The sequence below is a fragment of the Pelophylax lessonae genome (assembly GCF_965119305.1).
Source record: "Pelophylax lessonae genome assembly, chromosome: 4".
NCBI lineage: Eukaryota > Metazoa > Chordata > Amphibia > Anura > Ranidae > Pelophylax > Pelophylax lessonae.
In genome coordinates, this window is record NC_138771.1 from 376204086 (window position 1) to 376223899 (window position 19814).

The 19814-nt window shown below is 41.6% G+C and overlaps 1 protein-coding gene across 1 annotated transcript in view; it reads left to right on the forward strand.

Moving 5' to 3' along the window:
• DOCK2 (dedicator of cytokinesis 2) overlaps nucleotides 1-19572 on the forward strand; it is a 349654-nt gene extending 330082 nt beyond the window's left edge. The window contains exons 51-52 of the mRNA XM_082254918.1: nucleotides 14970-15109; nucleotides 19412-19572. Coding sequence (XP_082111044.1) covers nucleotides 14970-15109; nucleotides 19412-19486 — 215 coding nt within the window. The 3' untranslated portion in view covers nucleotides 19487-19572. The remainder of the gene's footprint in view (nucleotides 1-14969; nucleotides 15110-19411) is intronic.
• Nucleotides 19573-19814: the final 242 nt, after the last annotated feature.

Consider the following 19814-nt stretch of genomic DNA (forward strand, 5'->3'; position numbering starts at 1 on the left):
ATATGATCCCAAAAAAGTGTATGTATATCACACGTACACAACCACACTAGGCCCCAATTACTATTGTTTGTACCCCTAAAAGGCTAGGAGTAGGGGGAGTATGGAACAGGCAGCACCCTCAAACCTTCAGAAGTATGAGATGAACCCCAACAACTTGGAAAGGTGGATCTCTCTCACACGTACCAACACAGACTATCCCCCAATTTAACTGATCCCCAAAGGTTTTTGATTAAATAGCGGAATAGAAAATATGATCCCAAAAAAGTGTATGTATATCACACGTACACAACCACACTAGGCCCCAATTACTATTGTTTGTACCCCTAAAAGGCTAGGAGTAGGGGGAGTATGGAACAGGCAGCACCCTCAAACCTTCAGAAGTATGAGATGAACCCCAACAACTTGGAAAGGTGGATCTCTCTCACACGTACCAACACAGACTATCCCCCAATTTAACTGATCCCCAAAGGTTTTTGATTAAATAGCGGAATAGAAAATATGATCCCAAAAAAGTGTATGTATATCACACGTACACAACCACACTAGGCCCCAATTACTATTGTTTGTACCCCTAAAAGGCTAGGAGTAGGGGGAGTATGGAACAGGCAGCACCCTCAAACCTTCAGAAGTATGAGATGAACCCCAACAACTTGGAAAGGTGGATCTCTCTCACACGTACCAACACAGACTATCCCCCAATTTAACTGATCCCCAAAGGTTTTTGATTAAATAGCGGAATAGAAAATGTGATCCCAAAAAAGTGTATGTATATCACACGTACACAACCACACTAGGCCCCAATTACTATTGTTTGTACCCCTAAAAGGCTAGGAGTAGGGGGAGTATGGAACAGGCAGCACCCTCAAACCTTCAGAAGTATGAGATGAACCCCAACAACTTGGAAAGGTGGATCTCTCTCACACGTACCAACACAGACTATCCCCCAATTTAACTGATCCCCAGAGGTTTTTGATTAAATAGCGGAATAGAAAATATGATCCCAAAAAAGTGTATGTATATCACACGTACACAACCACACTAGGCCCCAATTACTATTGTTTGTACCCCTAAAAGGCTAGGAGTAGGGGGAGTATGGAACAGGCAGCACCCTCAAACCTTCAGAAGTATGAGATGAACCCCAACAACTTGGAAAGGTGGATCTCTCTCACACGTACCAACACAGACTATCCCCCAATTTAACTGATCCCCAAAGGTTTTTGATTAAATAGCAGAATAGAAAATATGATCCCAAAAAAGTGTATGTATATCACACGTACACAACCACACTAGGCCCCAATTACTATTGTTTGTACCCCTAAAAGGCTAGGAGTAGGGGGAGTATGGAACAGGCAGCACCCTCAAACCTTCAGAAGTATGAGATGAACCCCAACAACTTGGAAAGGTGGATCTCTCTCACACGTACCAACACAGACTATCCCCCAATTTAACTGATCCCCAAAGGTTTTTGATTAAATAGCGGAATAGAAAATATGATCCCAAAAAAGTGTATGTATATCACACGTACACAACCACACTAGGCCCCAATTACTATTGTTTGTACCCCTAAAAGGCTAGGAGTAGGGGGAGTATGGAACAGGCAGCACCCTCAAACCTTCAGAAGTATGAGATGAACCCCAACAACTTGGAAAGGTGGATCTCTCTCACACGTACCAACACAGACTATCCCCCAATTTAACTGATCCCCAAAGGTTTTTGATTAAATAGCGGAATAGAAAATATGATCCCAAAAAAGTGTATGTATATCACACGTACACAACCACACTAGGCCCCAATTACTATTGTTTGTACCCCTAAAAGGCTAGATGAGGAGTAGGGGGAGTATGGAACAGGCAGCACCCTCAAACCTTCAGAAGTATGAGATTGTGTTCACTGTACCCCACAAAGATTGAGTTCACTGCACCCCACAAAGATTGTGTTCACTGCACCTCACAAAGATTGTGTTCACTGTACCCCCCAAAGATTGTGTTCACTGCACCCCACAAAGATTCTGTTCACTGTACCCCACAAAGATTGTGTTCACTGCACCCCAAAAAGATTGTGTTCACTGCACCCCAAAAAGGATGTTGTTCACTGCACCCCAAAAAGGATGTTGTTCACTACACCCCAAAAAGATTGTGTTCACTGCACCCCACAAAGATTGTGTTCACTGCACCCCAAAAAGATTGTGTTCACTGCACCCCAAAAATGATTTTGTTCACTGCACCCCAAAAAGGATTTTGTTCACTGCACCCCAAAAAGGATGTTGTTCACTCCACCCCAAAAAGATTGTGTTCACTGCACCCCAAAAAGATTGTGTTCACTGCACCCCACAAAGGATTTTGTTCACTGCACCCCAAAAAGATTGTGTTCACTGCACCCCAAAAAGGATGTTGTTCACTGCACCCCAAAAAGGATTTTGTTCACTGCACCCCAAAAAGATTGTGTTCACTGCACCCCACAAAGGATTTTGTTCACTGCACCCCACAAAGATTGTGTTCACTGCACACCAAAAAGGATTGTGTTCACTGCACCCCAAAAAGATTTTGTTCACTGCACCCCAAAAAGATTGTGTTCACTGCAGCCCAAAAAGATTGTGTTCACTGCAGCCCAAAAAGATTGTGTTCACTGCAGCCCAAAAAGATTGTGTTCACTGCAGCCCAAAAAGATTGTGTTCACTGCAGCCCAAAAAGATTGTGTTCACTGCAGCTCACACACAGAAAAATGGATGTGGATCACTGACACCTGCCTATCTCCAATCCCACACCACACAGCAATATCGATTGTAGTTTGTAGAACACAGTTTCCCTAAAATTCAGCAGACTCTGTCCCTAACAGGATTGAGAAGAGATCGTAGATCAGGATTGAGTGCAGACCCCACCCCCCACACAGCAATATCGATTGTAGTTTGTAGAAGACACTGACCCTATAATTCAGCAGACTCTATCCCTAAAATGCCTACAACTCGCCCTGCCTAAACACTCCGACCTGTCCCTCAATTCTATCCGGACACAAATGGTTTTTTCCTGCCTATCTTTCCCTAATCAGCAGCCAGCACGTTGATGTGTGCTCTGTCCCTGAATCTAAGCAGCATAATGACGCCGCTGCGGCTGCCTCGAACTTATAAAGACTTGGTCACATGCTTCAGACGGCCAATCACAGCTACTGAGACATTTGCAGGCATGGCTGGGATGGCTTAAGGCACACCAGTTAAACGATTGTTGATTGGCTGTTGAAAGCCCGCCATGAAAAGAGCGCCAAAGCATGCAAAACCCGGAAATAAAACGACCGAACACGGATTTTTACCCGAACATACAGTAAAGTGTCCGTGTCCGTGTTCGGGTACAAAAAATCCAATTATTCGGTACGAACACGAATAATACAGTCCGTGTTCGCTCAACACTATCCACGATGAAATGGAAAAAGGAAAACAAAACAAAAATAACATCTCAGGAGGCTCACAGGGTATGAGTCCGTTCCCTGGGCACAGGAGAATGTCAATAGAAGAATATCACGGAGGCTCAGGTACATGAAAGTCTATCTCCGGGTGCAAGCTTGAACGTTGCAAAACAGTAGGTAAGTAGTCCTTTTAAAAAGTCCTTTAAAGGAAATGAACATGACATCACAAGTAAGTCTTCTTCTCACTCTGGAACTTCAGACGATGTAAGGATGCATTTAACGATGAGATAGCAGGGCTGGTAGTTGTCTTCACGGCTGCTGGTGCAGGAAATGCACCTGTCAGATCTTCGTAGCGGCTGAGTTTCTACAGGCCTTGTTTCAAGGGAACTTGGTATCTCTTGAGCTGTAGTAGACACTTCTTAAGATAGCTCCTCTGGTTGAAGTGTGGTTGTATTGGTTTTGGCAGGCACTAAGATATTGAGCCATGGTGTAAGGAACCATTGTAAAGGATCAGAGTCTAATAATGCTTTTCCAAAAGACTGTAGTGGATTCTCTGAATCAGATAATTTTGTAGGCTCTGGTTCTATGGATTGTGTTTCCTCTTGGAGAGTTTCTTCTTGAGTACTTTCCTTGAGACCTAACTTAAGGCGATTGCGATGTACTACACGTGATTTGTTCTCTTTAGTGATCTCATAAGTATGAGTCTCTGGATTGAGAATAGCTGTAATCGTGTAAGGTTCTCTCTCCCATTTGCTATCTAACTTGCTGGTGCGATGGTCGTTTTTTAACCACACATGGTTACCAATTTTGAGAGGTTCTGCTTTGGCAGATTGGTTATAATCTTTTTTGTTGCTTTTCATGAGCATGTTCCATGCGATGTTGAACAATTTCTTGTGCATCAATTAGACGTCTTTGGTGCTCACTCACCCAATCAGTCTTTGGTAGAGGGTTGATTGCATCAGGCACTTGTACGCCCAAAGTATGGTCAGCAGGTAGTTTACCTTGTCGGCCAAACATGAGATAGTAAGGTGTATACCCAGTAGAACAGTGAATGGTGTTATTGTAGGTGTACATCAATTGAGGCAATAGAGTAGGCCAATCACTTCTTGTAGCAGGTGGTACTGCTCTTAACATCTCAATTAAAGTTTGGTTCATTTTTTCACAAAGTCCATTCCCTTGGGGGTGGTAGGCTGTGGTCCTGATTTTCTGACAATTGTGAAGTGTACACAGTTCTTTGAAGAGTTGCGACTCAAAGGCAGATCCCTGATCTGTAAGGATTCTTTCTGGGCATCCATATGGCAATAGGAAATGTTTCCAGAAGGCATCTGCAGTTGTCTTAGCGGTCAAGTCCTTGACAGGTACGGCTACAACAAATTTGGTATAATGATCAATGATGGTCATGGCATATGTGTAACCCGAGCGACTTGGTTCCAGCTTCACATGGTCAATTGCAACTATTTCTAGCGGTGTTCGGCTTACAATGGGATGTGCTTTTTGGTCATGGTTTTCATTTCTTCCAACAGCACAGGTGGAACATTCTCGACACCACTTTTCAATGTCTCCTCTCATCCCAATCCAATAGAATCTTCTACGGATGATAGCTTCTGTCTTCTGCACACCAAAGTGTCCCGATTGGTCATGATACATCTCAAGAATGATTCTTGCATCTCGGCGTGGTATTAAGATTTGGTATAGACGATCCCAGGTAATTGGGTCTAAAGTTCTTCTTAATAGTAGGCCCTTCTGTAGGAAGAGATGTTTTCTGTGTCTCCAAAGTTTTGACAATTCTGGATCAGCATTTCTTCTGCAAATTCTTTAAGGTGTTCTTCCACTGGTGAAGAAATCTTGCAGTTCTCCCAGCACTCTGCTTTCGTTTTGCAGCTTGATCCACCTTTCTTCGTCCACTTGGGATCTTGGATCCACTTGTTGTTGAAGGTTAAGGACTTTTCTTCCTTTGATGGTGATAATGTCTTGTTGGGCAAAATTTTTGTAAAAAGCTGGCATTTCTACCTCTTCCCAAACATCTTCCTGTGTAGTAGGGTCTTCTTGGGTAGGCAGACGGGATAATGCATCCGCATTTTCATTTGCTTTTCCTGTTCTGTATTTTATGGTGAAATTGTAGTTAGCTAGGAGTGAGGCCCATCTTTGTTCCAATGCTCCCAACTTAGGTATTAAGATGTGCTAGCGGGTTGTTATCTGTGAAGGCCACAAATGGTGTTGCGGCAAGGTAATCTTTAAATTTTTCTGTAACAGCCCACACGAGTGCGAGGAATTCCAATTTGAAGGAACTATAGTTTTGGTCGTTTCTTTCAGTACCTCTAAGAGATCTACTAGCGTAGGAAATAAATCTTTCTTTATCTTCTTGTACTTGCGACAGGACAGCTCCCAGACCTTTCTTACTAGCATCTGTGTAAAGATGAAATGGCTGCTGGTAATCTGGATAGCCTAGGATTGGTGGTTCTGTTAACTTCTTCTTTAGGAGCTGGAAGGCAATTTCTCTTTCTGTGTTCCATTCAACTGGTATTGGAGACTTTTGGTACCTCTTAGGATGTCCTCTCAGAAGTTCTAATATTGGCCCCGCAATTTGGGCAAAATGAGGAATAAAGCGCCTATAGTATACTGCAAAACTGAGAAAACTCCTCACTTCTTTCACTGTAGTAGGAGTAGGCCAATTTCGGACTGCGGCTATCTTTTCTAGATCCGGTTTAACACCTTCAGAGCTTACAATATGCCCTAAGTTTTTGACTTCTGACTTTAGTAGATAGCACTTAGATGGTTTCACTTTGAGTCCATGTTTAATGAGGACTTGAAAAACTTCAGACAAATGTTTCAAGTGATCTTCATAAGATTTGGAGTAGATGATGACATCGTCTAAGTACAACAGGACGGTTTCAAAATTTTTGTGTCCTAAACAACGCTCCATTAATCTTTGAAAAGTTCCGGGCGCATTGCAAAGTCCAAAAGGCATGCAGTTGAACTCAAATAGGCCCATAGGGGTGGTAAATGCAGTCTTCTCACGATCTTCAGGTGCCATTGGTACTTGCCAGTATCCACTGGTTAAATCAAGGGTAGAGAAGTAGGCTGAAGATCCTAAAGCTGTCAAAGATTCCTCTATGCGTGGTAAAGGGTAAGCATCCTTGTGGGTGATTTGGTTAATTTTTCTGTAATCCACACAGAATCTGATGTTACCATCCTTTTTACGGACAAGGACTAGAGGTGCAGCCCATGGACTATGGCTGTCTTTAACCACGCTAGCGGTAAACCCGAGCGTGACTCGGGGTAGGAATTTCCTGCTATTATCGGTATCCCCGAGTCATGCTCGGGGTGAATGGGCAGAGCTATGCAGACAGCGCAGCGGAGTGTCTTACCTTATCCTGGCGATCCAGAGATGAGCTCTCATTGCTGTGACCGCCAGCCGAGATCTCCGCCGCTCGTCTGTCGGTAGGAGGACTTCCTAGTTCCGTTCCCTGCAGCAGCAATGCTGCATGGGAGCGGAACTAGGGAGGGAAATTAAAAAAAAAAAAAAAAAAAAACGTTGCACAAAACACAAACACATTTTATATTATATATATGCATATATATATATATATATATATATATATATATATATATATATATATATATATATGTGTATATATATATATATATATATAAAATTATATTATTGATTCGATTATAATTCATGCGTTATATATTATTATATATATATATATATGTGTGTGTGTGTGTGTGTTTGTGTGTATATATATATATATATATATATATATATATATATATATATATAAAACGCTTGAATTATAATCTAATCAATAATATAATTTTATTATATATATTATATATTATATAATAAAATTATATTATTGATTTGATTATAATTCATGTGTTTGTGTTTCAAATTTATCACATCTGGGATGTCTACTAGAGTCTTGTTTTGGTCAGGTTTAAGTCAGTAATTACTAAGAATTGTAGGCCTATAATACATAACGCCAAATTTCCATGAAAAAAATTGTACCGCTTTTGGTACAGAATTCCTGACAGAATCATACCGCCAGGGAGGTTAATGATATTGGAGTCCTTCATCTCTTGGATCATTTGCTTTATGGATTGGTACATAGTTGGTGGTATAGGCCGATATCTTTCCTTGATCGGTGGGTGTGAACCTGTAGGGATGGAGTGCTTGATGATATCCACTTCTCCATAGTCTGTAGAATGCTTACTGAAGGCACGGTGAAGCTCCTTCACAATTTTTAGTACTCCCTCAATTTGGTTTTCTGGTGTGGAAGCATCTCCCACATGAATTTCTTTCCACCAGGATGTGTTTACATTTTGGTCCTGTGGGTTCTGTCTCTTGGTGATTTGCTCTGTGGTAGCTGTAGCCACACTGATGACATCTTGAAAAGTGACTTGGATTAGCTGTGCAATAGGACGGTGTTTTGTTAGTGTTACACTGCTATCACTCAAGTTTAGGAGTCGAATAGGCACTTTACCTTCAGAGATGGTTACTAGGCTTCTTGCAGCTCTAACTAGAGTATAGTCTTCCAAAACAACAGGCTCTACCAGGGCTTGTTAGTCTTGACCTTGAATTTCGCCTACAGCTCGGCACCACAAGAGAGTTTCGGTGTTGGGTTTGAGGATCACAGGTTGCTTATCCCGAATGCGGGCACAGCAAATTTCTCCTTTTTCGTTGGTGAATCTCTGTTGCGCATTTAGTACACGGATGGTTTGTTGGATCACCTTCTTAGAATCAGGAGAGGCAGTAGGCACTAACTGGTGCAAGGCTTCTAGCATCTCAACATAACAGTTCCTGAGGACATTCATTCCTAGGACTATTGGAGGGTTAGGGTTATTGTCTCTGACTTGTACCGCAATAAGGCCTTGTCGAGGTAGTGTAGTTCCTCCTACTTGAATGGTAGGTTCCCAATAACCACGGACTGGTACGGGTTTGCCATTACTGGCTATGAGATTCAGCCAGGATTCTGGAGGCTGGGTTAGCTGACTTTGATCCCAGTATTTTTCAAAGGCTGCTGGTTGGATGGTGGTGACTTGGGATCCGGTGTCAACTAGGGCAACAAAAGGAACTCCATTTATTTGAAGTGCCACTTCAGGACGGGATCCAACGTATCTTGGCATCCAGTGGGGATCTTCTGGACCTATTGGTTTACCTCCCGAGGGGTGGTCCTTGGCCTTCGGGGGTTTCCCGTTTAACTGCCAGCAGGTTGCTTCTGTATGGCCTGGTTTGTGACAGTATGTGCAGATTGGCCGCTTAGGGGTACTAGTGTGGTCAGGGAGGCGTCCGCCAGAATTTCTGGAATAAGTCTCTCTATAATTAGAGGGGAAGAGTCTTCTGGACACAGGTTTCTCATCCTCTAACATTAATGGTTTCTCCCATTGTTCCAACTTTTGGTGGACTTTCTCCAGACTTTTAGTCAGGAAATGGACTTGCTCAGTCGAGGCAGCAACTGCGTCAGGAACTGGAGCTTGGGTTGCCTGACTGACTATAGGTAAAGACTTTACAGGGGTAACCAGCTGTGATACAGGCACTTCAACAGATCTAACAGGTTCTGTTGGTGGGCTTTTTCCCAGTATGCTGATAGCTAATTCTTTGAAATCTAAGAAGGTAGCTCTTGGATGTTGGGCGGCTAACATTCTTAGTTGGCTCTTTAGATTGTCTGTATTGACGCCTTCAATAAATTGTTCTTTCAGGGTTTTGTCCTGATTCTCTGCCTCACGAGGGTCTACTTGGACAACAGCTCTAAGGGCTTCCTGCAAAGATAATGCAAAGTCTCTGAGTGACTCACCAGATTGCTGTTTCTTGCTGAAGAACCCCATCTTGACCTCTGACACGGTCCTGGGTTCAAAGGTGGTGTAGAGACGTTCAAAAATCTGCTCCATGGTCTTTCTCTCTGAGCTCGGCCAAGACTTCACTTCTCTGAGTGCAGCTCCTTCCAATTGCGCAAGAAGAATCTCCATCTGTTGCTCTGAGAATACAGGGTACAATCTGAACACAGCAAGAATTTTTTCTTTAAAGTCCCTTAAAGTATGAACTTCTCCAGAATATCGTGGGAACCAGGGGGCCCCAAAATAATAAGGCATGGTTAAAGGCATTAAGCTTGGTGCTGCAGCGATTGGTATTGCACTGGGACCGACTGTGGCTGCTGCAGGGGGTCCGCTGAGGTCAGGCTGCACGTCATCTTCCTGCACAGACATGGTAACAGCAGGTGAATTCTAGTTAGGTAAGTAAAATGCGTTTTTAGACACTTTTTGTGCGGCGTTGCTATGGGCGACCGCTGTCTTGCGGGTGTATGGCCCTTTAAGAATTTAATGCCGGCTGAATACAATGCTGCAGCAAAGTTGATTTTGGGTCTCTGGCAGAGTCCCGGCTATCAGTGCTCCTTATAGATAGTAGAGGCAACTGACAGGTTGCGATTACTGCTTGAACGGCAAGCAATGCGATTATTTTCTCTTCTTTTGCTCGCATGCGAAGTCTCGCGACTTCTGGGGCGTGCGCTTGTCACACTCTCCTCCCAGGATTGACACAGCAAAGGTAAGGCGGGCTGGCCGGACAATTTTGCATAAATGGGTGGCACCAAAATTTCCCGCTCTTCAGGGGGTGTCACTAACTTATCCACAGTGATGGCACAGCCATTTTTGAACAAGAAGGTCTCCGGCAGCCATTTTAAGTGAATAGAAACAGTCAATTCAAATACACAAGCAGTTTTGTTGACACACAAATGTCTGATTTCCTCTCTTTGGATGCTGTGATTTTTATGCTGATAACTGGGATAACACTTCCATGCAATTTTTAAACAGTTTAAACAGTTCTGTGGCCCCACACAGTGTGCAATAAGTAAACAGTCTCTCAATAAAGCAAAGGGGCTTATTCTGATGCGACAGTCTTTTAGATAAGGCGCAGGGGTTAATATCCTGTTCGTGACGCCAAATTTTTATGTGACGTGCCAGAACCGCAGGGGCGACACGTGAGGTGCACGGTGGGCCGATGAGAGACAGCAATAATACAGTTCATCGGTTTACTCACGGTTAGCAGAAAGCCTCCCTGGGCTGGTCGCACAGTGAAGAGGAAGACAGCACGAAATCCTCCGGGGCACGCTCTGTGATAGGGAAACGCCAGCCAAGATGGTGGTTGAGGTGCCCGTGATGACAGGGGTGTTTAGAGTGCTTGTGGCGGCTGGGTCCCTTGATGGTATTTGTCGTGACGCCAGTACCGTTAATGGTGGTACAACCAGTTGTAATAGCAATAGTGAAGAATGAGGTAGACAGTGGTAGGATACAACTCACAACTTTTACTGTGACTGGTTTTGATTGCAGCATAAACATCCAGTTAGAATACAGTCTCTGGGTAAATAGAGGAATTTTGCTGATCCACTGTTAATAGGCTTTAGTAATTCTGAACTCAGGCTGTGGTTCAGTATAATGCTTACTTGATTGTGATCCCTTTTGAATCCAGTGACATTGGTGAGGTTGCCAGTGGCTAAGAAATCCTTCACCTTTATTCTCAAAGGTCTTTGCTGCCGTTTGGTGGCTTTTACCCTTTGATTTGAGCAGTTCCAATTTGTCCCTTCTCTGGACTGACCTTCTCTAACCTCTACATGGAGCTTTCTCTCTGTACACTGACTTCCTGAACTGCACAACTGACCACAGATAAACCTGAGCTGGGATAGATATCCCAAAGTGGTGCTATCCCCATCTTGTGGTGGGAAGTATGAAGCACACTTGACCAGCCTATGAACAGGGATTGACAAATGACAAATGCAAAATGACATGCAATACAGCGATGACAAATAAATAATACATTTGCAGTTCCCACGTGTCCTGAGTGGGACGCTGCATACGGTATTCAACATGATGGACTTTTTATGATAGGAATGGATTTGTTTATGTTTTAGCACTGATTTATTGTGCGCCATTTACTTTTATCACTCTGTCTTTAATGCATAACAATTTATATTTTTTATTTGCACTCATGTACTGTATTTGTTTTTTTATGAATATGCACAATTGTTAGAATTTTCAGTCGATTTACAGTATTTGATTGATTTGTTTATTTAATTACCCTTTACTGTATGTTTTGAAGACACTATTATTTGGATCAGCACAACTCCCCACATCTTTATTTGCACTAAACTAAACCGGAATCCCTAATTACTATAAAAATGTGACAAAAAGCACAAAAAATATATTTACAATAATCAATATAACAAAAACTCAGCAAAAATGACATATTGTTTTTTAACAGAAAAGCTCTATTGCAGTTACAGGAATGGGACATATAATTTTTATACTAGCAGGGGAGCTTGAAATAATCAGATTTTATTTATGTAAAACCTTTATCCCAAAAGTAACTGTGCTGTGAGTGAATATAAAGTATTAGATGGAGTTTGGCTTCAGTTTGCTAATGTCTTGCTAATACATCTGAAAAAAAAAAACAATATTTTTTGCTTTCTGCTATATAACATTCCCCAAAAAATTTTTTAAAATCAAATATTTTTATCATTTTAGGTCAATCTGTATCCTGCTACATTTTTTTGGTAAAAAAAAAAAAACCCAATAAGTGTATATTGATTGGTTTGCACAAAAGTTATTGTGTCTACAAACTAGGGGAAAGATTTATCTTTTTTTTTTTTTACTAGTAATGGCGCCGTTTAGCGATTTTTAGCAAGACTGCGACATTGCGGCGGACAGATTAGACACCTAACTGACATTTTAACACTTTTGGGGGGGGGCAGGGACAATACTACAGTAATCAGTGCTAAAAATATGCACTGTTACTGTTCTAATGACACTGGCAGGGAGTAACACCAGGGGCAATTAAAAGGGTTAAATTTGTCCCTAGGGGGTGCTTTCTAACTATGGGGAGATGGGTTTTCTGCATGAATACAGAGACCTGTGCTCCTAAATAAGAGGAACACAGGATCCCTATGTTCATAACTGACAGAACAGCAATCTGCCGTGTTTACAACGGAAGGCCGCCATTCTGTCTCCATAAGGAGTAATTGCGGGTGCCCGGCTGCAATCACGGCCGAAGGACCCGCTGATTAGCTTCCCTTGTGGTGAATGGGAGCGCGCATGCCCCCAATAGCGGTCTGCGAAGCAACATACAGGTACATAGTTTCGCGGGACGTAAAACTACGGCGGCTGGTCTGCAAGTGGTAATGAGGGGTTGAAGGAAAGAAAGTTACTCGATTCCCCTATTGCCACAGACAGTGTTCAAGGGAGAATACCTCCCACTGCGCTTTTGTATTCTGACAGCGGGAGGTTTCCCAGCTATAGCTACCAGCAGTAATTGTATGAAAAAAAAACAACAGGCTTGGTTGTACTGAAGTTATTCGATAGATTGACTTAAGTACAACCAGTCTTTTCATAGGTGGATGGAAATTTGGCTGATTCCTATTAAACTGACAGAATTTCGTTCTGCCTATGGCAGGCTTAAGATTGCAAGTACACGGATAGTTTCCCTGCATCAGGATATGCTGTTAAGTGGATGTTTTTTTTTTCATTTAACCTGAGCGTATCATTTTCAGGCGTTTTTTGGGTGCTTTTTCAGGCTTTTTTTGGGGGGCATTTTTCAGTTGTTCAGGCATTTTTTCAGGAGTTTTTTGCAGGTGTTTGGAGGCAGGCATTGACATGTAACAAAAATGCTTGAAATCTGCCAAAAAAGAAGCTCATGTGCTTTTTTGAGCTTCAGGCGACAAAACAGTCTGATGTGAACAGGGACCATTGAAATGAACAGGTTCTGTTCCGTTCCAAAAAACGGAACAGAACTGAAAGGACGCAAATCGAATGTCAGCGGATGGTCATCCGCTGACATCCGCAATCCCATAGACATTCATTATGTCCGTATATCACCCGCAAACGGATGGGTGATTTACCAACATACGGAACGTCAGTGTTAAAGGGGCCTTAAACTACAAATGAAGGTCTATTGTCATCAAATAAATTGCATGCACATGGATTGAAAACTGGTTACAGGAGCAGTAGTCATTAGTAGTAGGCTAAATGTTGAAATGATCTTGAACTGTGAGTGGTATGCCACAGTGCTCTGTCTTGGTACCAATTCTGTTTAACTTGTTTATAAAGAAAGTAGAGGTTGGAATAAATAATTGATGTTGGTCAATGGTACAAAGCTAAGCAGCGCATGGGAATGTAGACTGCTATGTCAAATAATCATAAATATTAATAAATATAAATAAATAAATAAATATTCCATAAATATTAATAAATTCAAATCCAGAAAACCACATCACTCAGCCGTAGGACTCGAGTGATGACCAGTCAAAATACATCTTTAAATCTTCAAACAAGTCCCCCCTTGCTCCAAGGGTGACAGACCACATAAACGTGCCACGACTTGAGCTCGCCAAGCCGCTCAGAGACACTGAGGAGACTGAAGCCGCGCAGCCCTTTATATAGGCCTATGCCTATGACGTAGCCACACGTGGCTCACGTGTTTCCCGCCCGGCTGACGCGTGACTTTCCCGCCTTCTTTGACTCGAATCAACCAATCCGAGCGCTTCCCGCCTAGAAACCTAATTCAAAAAGCCGATAAGCTAAAACAATATCGGCGATTATGCTAAAATACCAGAATTTAAATTAAGCTTAACTAAAATAAGTGCAGCCACACTCCCATGCCGTCTAGGCATATTATTATGCCCAACTGACAATAGCTTCACAACAAAATATAGCAATTCTATAAGGAAATCTAGATACAATAGAGGGGTGCGCAGATATATGATAGATGAGGTTTATTATTGGAAAATGTAAGAGAAGAACCTCTGGGGGAATTGGGGATGGAAAGGGAACTGGGGGTCCTAGTAGACTCAGCAATAGCATGCAACTCCAAGCTGCAGCATGCAGGACACAGGCTATTATTGTGAGGTTGACCTCATCCACAAGGCTCTGAATGTTTACTAACAATAGAGCCTAAGGGGTTTATTTACTAAAGCTAGAGTGGGGGGAATGAGTCACAATTCTGCAGAGAATCCAATCAGCTTCTAAACTCAGCTTGTTTAATTAAGCCTTAGCAATAAAACCTGGAAGCTGATTGGTTTCTCTGCAGAATTGTAACAAATTTTGCCCTCTCTAGCTTTAGGCCCCTTTCACACATGCTGTCCGTTTGTCCGTTTTTCATCCATCCGTTGACAGATGAAAAATGGACATCAATGTATCTCTATGTAAAAACGGATGACAACGGATGATCATCAGTTAACATCCATTTTCATCCGCTTCCGTCAATGTCAATTTCTTTGAACGTATGAATGCCCTATTTTTCATCCGTCAAAAAAACGGATCGGACGAAAAAACAGATGACAATGGATGAAAAACGGATGACAACGGATAAAAAACGGATGAAAAATGGATGAAAAACGGATGGAAAACTGATACATTTTGACGTGACTGAACTGATAAACTGAACGGACCGTATGTGTGAAAGGGGCCTTAGTAAATAAACTAAGTGTCAGTGTTTTTTTTTTCAATGCCAACTGGTTTTTATAATTGCAGTGATTTCCTATATGCAGCACTGTTGTTCAGCTAGTTGTCTTTGTTTTTGTATTTAGCATTAACATTCACTGTCAGTGGCTCGACATATGAAGACCAAAATCAAAGTCACAGAATGAGCCAATCAAGTATTGTTGGATTTGAGATGGATAAGAAAAACATGAAGAAAAGCAAGATGAATCAGTTTTTTAAAACAATAGTGAGTTTTCCATTTTTATCTGAAATGTTATCTTTGCCCTCACTGCACACCTAATTGACCTTATTTCAGGATATCAATGATATTTCCTACATGTATTTCTAGTTTCTCTTTATATGTGTAATGGGTAACCACAGGGGAAAAAAATGGTCACTTTTCTAGCCTGATGATTGGGCAGAGGAGCAGCAGCGTTGGTTTTATATTCTCTCCTCCTGTAAGCATGTCCAAACTGACATTACTATGCAAAGCACTAGCACTGACTATTGCCGAGTCCCAGACTGAGTGCTACTGTGAAGGGATCACATTAAGCTACTATCAAGAGATTTAGTTATTTATATTACCTCTACTTAAATATTCTATTCTTATGGTTACTTAATTACCGTAGATATTTTTTAAATAAAATTGGCAGGAGTTCTGATTACGCTGAAATTATGAATTTTATTCATTCACTATATCTGATAATGCCCCAAACCACTTTTCTTGTGAAGAGGATGAATGGTTATAAGTTCCTAGCCAGTCCAGGGGGTTTCATATGTACTGCTCAGTAGTGTTAAGGATACATTTACCAGCTGCATCACACCATATCTCCTGCATCAATAGTATGGCATATGGCAGACTGTATTAGTGACCTGACTGTGCATGTGCTTGTTTTATGTTAAGGCCAACCTGACCCACTATGCACACTGGGGTTTATTTATAAAGGCAAACAGAAGGTGCACTTTGCAAGTGAAGTTGCACTCTGCAAGGGCATTTTGTGCAGAGCTTACTAAAGCTTTGATTTAGCTAGTGAAGCTTTGATTTACAAAGAATACTCAATCACATGCAAGGAAAATAAAATAAAAAACAGCATGTTTGCTTGCAAATGATTGGATTATGTAAGTCAACAGAGCATCCCCTCATTTACTAAGCTCTAGAGCAAATTCCTGTGCACAGTCCATTTTCCTTTAGTAAATCCACCCCAGTATCTTGCCTACAGCTGATAATGTTTTACACATGATCTTTTTGCAAAAAAGGAGTGTCATAGCTGTAAATAAAGGGCACCAAAATCACCAACGTACCTCTATTGATAGATCAGAAATGGCAGCAGGACTGTGTACACAACGAGTATGCTTTTTTACACACTTACTTTAGATTTAAAATATAATGTATATACGGTAAAAGTTAGCAAAGCTGAACACCAAGCAAAATCTAACATTTAATAAAGAATAAAAAAATCAGAACCACTACTTTCTAAAGTTTGTGTTCTTTACAATAGAAGATTTAAGGAGATATTAGCCATTTTGTATCCATTTACTGGCATCTTTTGGCATGAACACTTTTAAACTTTTGAAAGATACCCACTGAGCAGAAATACTGAAAGTGTGAAAGTTAACATATTAAGTAATTAAATATTTCTACTACTTACGGTAAGTTTTCATTACAAGGGTAATACATTTCCATGTTTGAGCATGAATATCTGTATTTTGCCCCATGTGAATTGTCTTTATCTAGTCTAGAATGGATACTTGCTTAGATGAAATAGTCAATGAAGAATAGATATTAGTAACTTTAATTGTTAAAACAAGGCTGTTGATAGTCTAAAAAAAAAAAAAAAACCAACATACAAAGAAAACAGTTAATACTCCTCTCCTGTCACGAATCTTCACTTTCTAAAGAGCTACAGTTTCAAAAGAAACGTCAGCATCCAGCGCAGTTTGAACACTGCTATATCCAGTAATAACACAAGCTCTGTGTATGAAACCACAGAGCACAGCAGGGAACCAGGCATCTGACCAACCCAGAATATTCTTAGTTAACTTGCTTCTTGAAGAGAGAAATAATTAGAGAGTCTAGAGGTATTTCTTTTTAACTGTGACCATTTTATGCAATCTAGTCACTTTGTCGAGAGGGGGGCAGTTTGTTTTATAATTGGAAGAGTGAGGAGTAGGGATGATTGAACGGTTCGGGTCGACCATCGGTTCGACCCGAACATTGACTGTTCGAGGTTCGGCCGAATTCCGAACTTTTTGCTGAAAAAGTTCGGAATTCGGCAACCAGAACTGACCAAAATGCAATGGGACAGGAAATGGGCTTTAAAAGCCCGTGATTGGACCAGAACCATCAGTAAAAGCCAATTGAGGGGGCAGGAGAATGCTAGGAATGTGATTGGAGTGACTAAGGGGTCCAGAGGCCAATCATTAGTGAATACGCCCCCCAGTATATAAGATAGCCCCGCCAAATTCTTAGCATTGTAATACAGGGACGTGGAAGAGAGTGGAAGCAGTTCTGTTACTTCTGCTTCAAAGTGTCATTTAGCAATTATTAGTGTGAGGAAAGGGGTATCTAGTGTAGTTAGGCTACTATTTTCCACTATAGTTAGCTTTAATAATCTAGTTTCTGTAGGGAAAGTGTTAAGTGTAAGGGGACCGTAGTGTAGTGTAGGGTTAACTGACTCTGACTGCTATGGCAGGGTGACAAAACCCTTCCATGTCAGGGTGACCGCTATAGAGAAAAGATCGTTTCTCTTAGGTCACTTACAGAACAGCCATATGGTTTTTCACCTGTAAGCTTGGTTTTTGCTGCAGGCGTTTATAGGACTTTTTTGAGGACATGTTTGGAGTCAGGCATGACATCTGAACTTCTGTGTATGGGTATATATACACACACACGTCTGTATATATACACATACACATATATAGGTGCGAAAGTATCAGAACACTATGCTTGCGCTAATTAAATAATTAACAGGCATATGTCCACGCTCCTATCGCACCTATATGTGTGTATGTGTATAAATACATGTAAGTGTGTGTGTATATATACCCCTATACAGAAGTTCAGATGTTTTGCCTGCCTCCAAAGACCCCAAAAAAATGCCCAAAAAAACGCCTGCGCCAAAAAAAAAAAAACCGCCCAGGTGTGTTATTGCAGGTGTTTTTTTTGTGCATTTTTTGAGGGTCTTTGGAGGCAGGCAAAACATCTGAACTTCTGTATAGGGGTATATACACACACACACATATGTATTTATACACATACACATATATAGGTGTTATAGGAACGGAGACATATGACCCAGAACCCTAGGCACTTTTTAGGGGCATTTATTGGGTTTTAGGGCTTCAAAATGGTGTTTTTTGATTCCAGAAGTTCGGGGAAATCAATGGGGTTCTGAAATCCGAACCGAACTTTCAGGAAATTCAGGTGTTCTGGTCGAACCGAACTTTTCAAAAGTTCGATCATCCCTAGTGAGAAGGAGAGCGGAATGCAGTGGGGCAAATCACCTGGGATGCATCTTATTCTTGTGTGTATTGTATTCCTTGAACACAACTCCCAGGGGTGCCTCACTGGGACCCATTGTTTCTTATGGGAGATTTCGGCCGAGTGCATCAGTGCGTCATTTAACCCAGTCCTTGCTGTGGCAATTGTCATTAGCTGGCCTTGGGCTCCTCTCCTCAGTCTGGTTCCCCAATCTTTGGTTCCGCTTACAGCACCCCTGGCCTGGAGGAGCCTCACTTCAAAATTGCACTCAGATGCTTTATTAAACCCTTCCCTCCTGTGGTCACGGGAAGACAGCTGGGGCTGCCTATGGGTGGCCTAATGTAGCACCCAGCAAGTGCAGGGGAGCACTTTAATAAAACAAAGCTGTTGAAGTGGAAATTAATGCAATCACAAAGGGATATTCTATAACTCCATGCACATACGTAGATCCATTGTAGAAATTGAACCTGGGTCCCCAGCACTGAAAGGCAAGACTGTTAACTGAGTATTGTCTTTGTAGACAGCTTTTTAGAGATAGGTGGGGTTGGATAGGTTTAAAGAATTTTCATGTTATTACCCAGCAGGATACTCAGCTTGAATCTACCACTTCAATATGACTTTAGAGTAGACTTGGACTTCAATGAGCTGGTTATAAGGTTTGGTGATATATATGGAGTCAATACAATCTCTAATGTTTTGTTTGTGAGGCTGGGTGCCAAAGTTTTGGAGGGGATCTAGCAGTGGTGCCCAAACACCACTGCTCTGGGATGTCATATGGTGGTTTCTACTTGGCATGCCAAAAAAGTGAGTAATCTGAGGTTATGTGCTTTGCATGCCCTGTAAGGTAGGCTGTGGTGATGGTGAGCTGTTAGATAGGCTGGTGGGAGGATTCCTAATGGTGGCTCTAAGGATAGCATACAGATGTTCACTTTTATTTTACTTAAAACCCATTTGCCATGATGTTTTCTAAACTCTTGGTAGCAGAAAATACATAGGCTGTACTAAAACCGTTTGACTTTCTTGAGAAAAATAATAAGCTCAGAAAATTGCTTTTGTTTCTATTTTCAGCGTCCCTCCAAGAGTACTGATGATGGAAAGCAAACTACAGACTTGCCAACAGAAACCCTGTCAATAGACCTCTAATTATCTTTTGCAGAATTCAAGCTGTTTACAAGAATTGTGGAATATCTACAAATATAATCAAAGTCTTAAAGAGCCCTGTCATGAGAAAAAAAATATAGAGGGGAGGTCCAATGGCCACTGTTCACTTTCTCCTAAAAAGGCTACCTACCTGACTGTTATCCCATCCTATTATCCTCAGTACAAATCTGAGGAGAAGTCAAAATTCCTTATCTGCATGCGTGTTCCAGCTAAGTGTTTTTTATTTGTTAGTCAGACAACCAGAATTTAACCACTTCACCTCCGTGAGGTTTTACCCCCTTCATGACCAGCGCATTTTTAGCAATTTGCC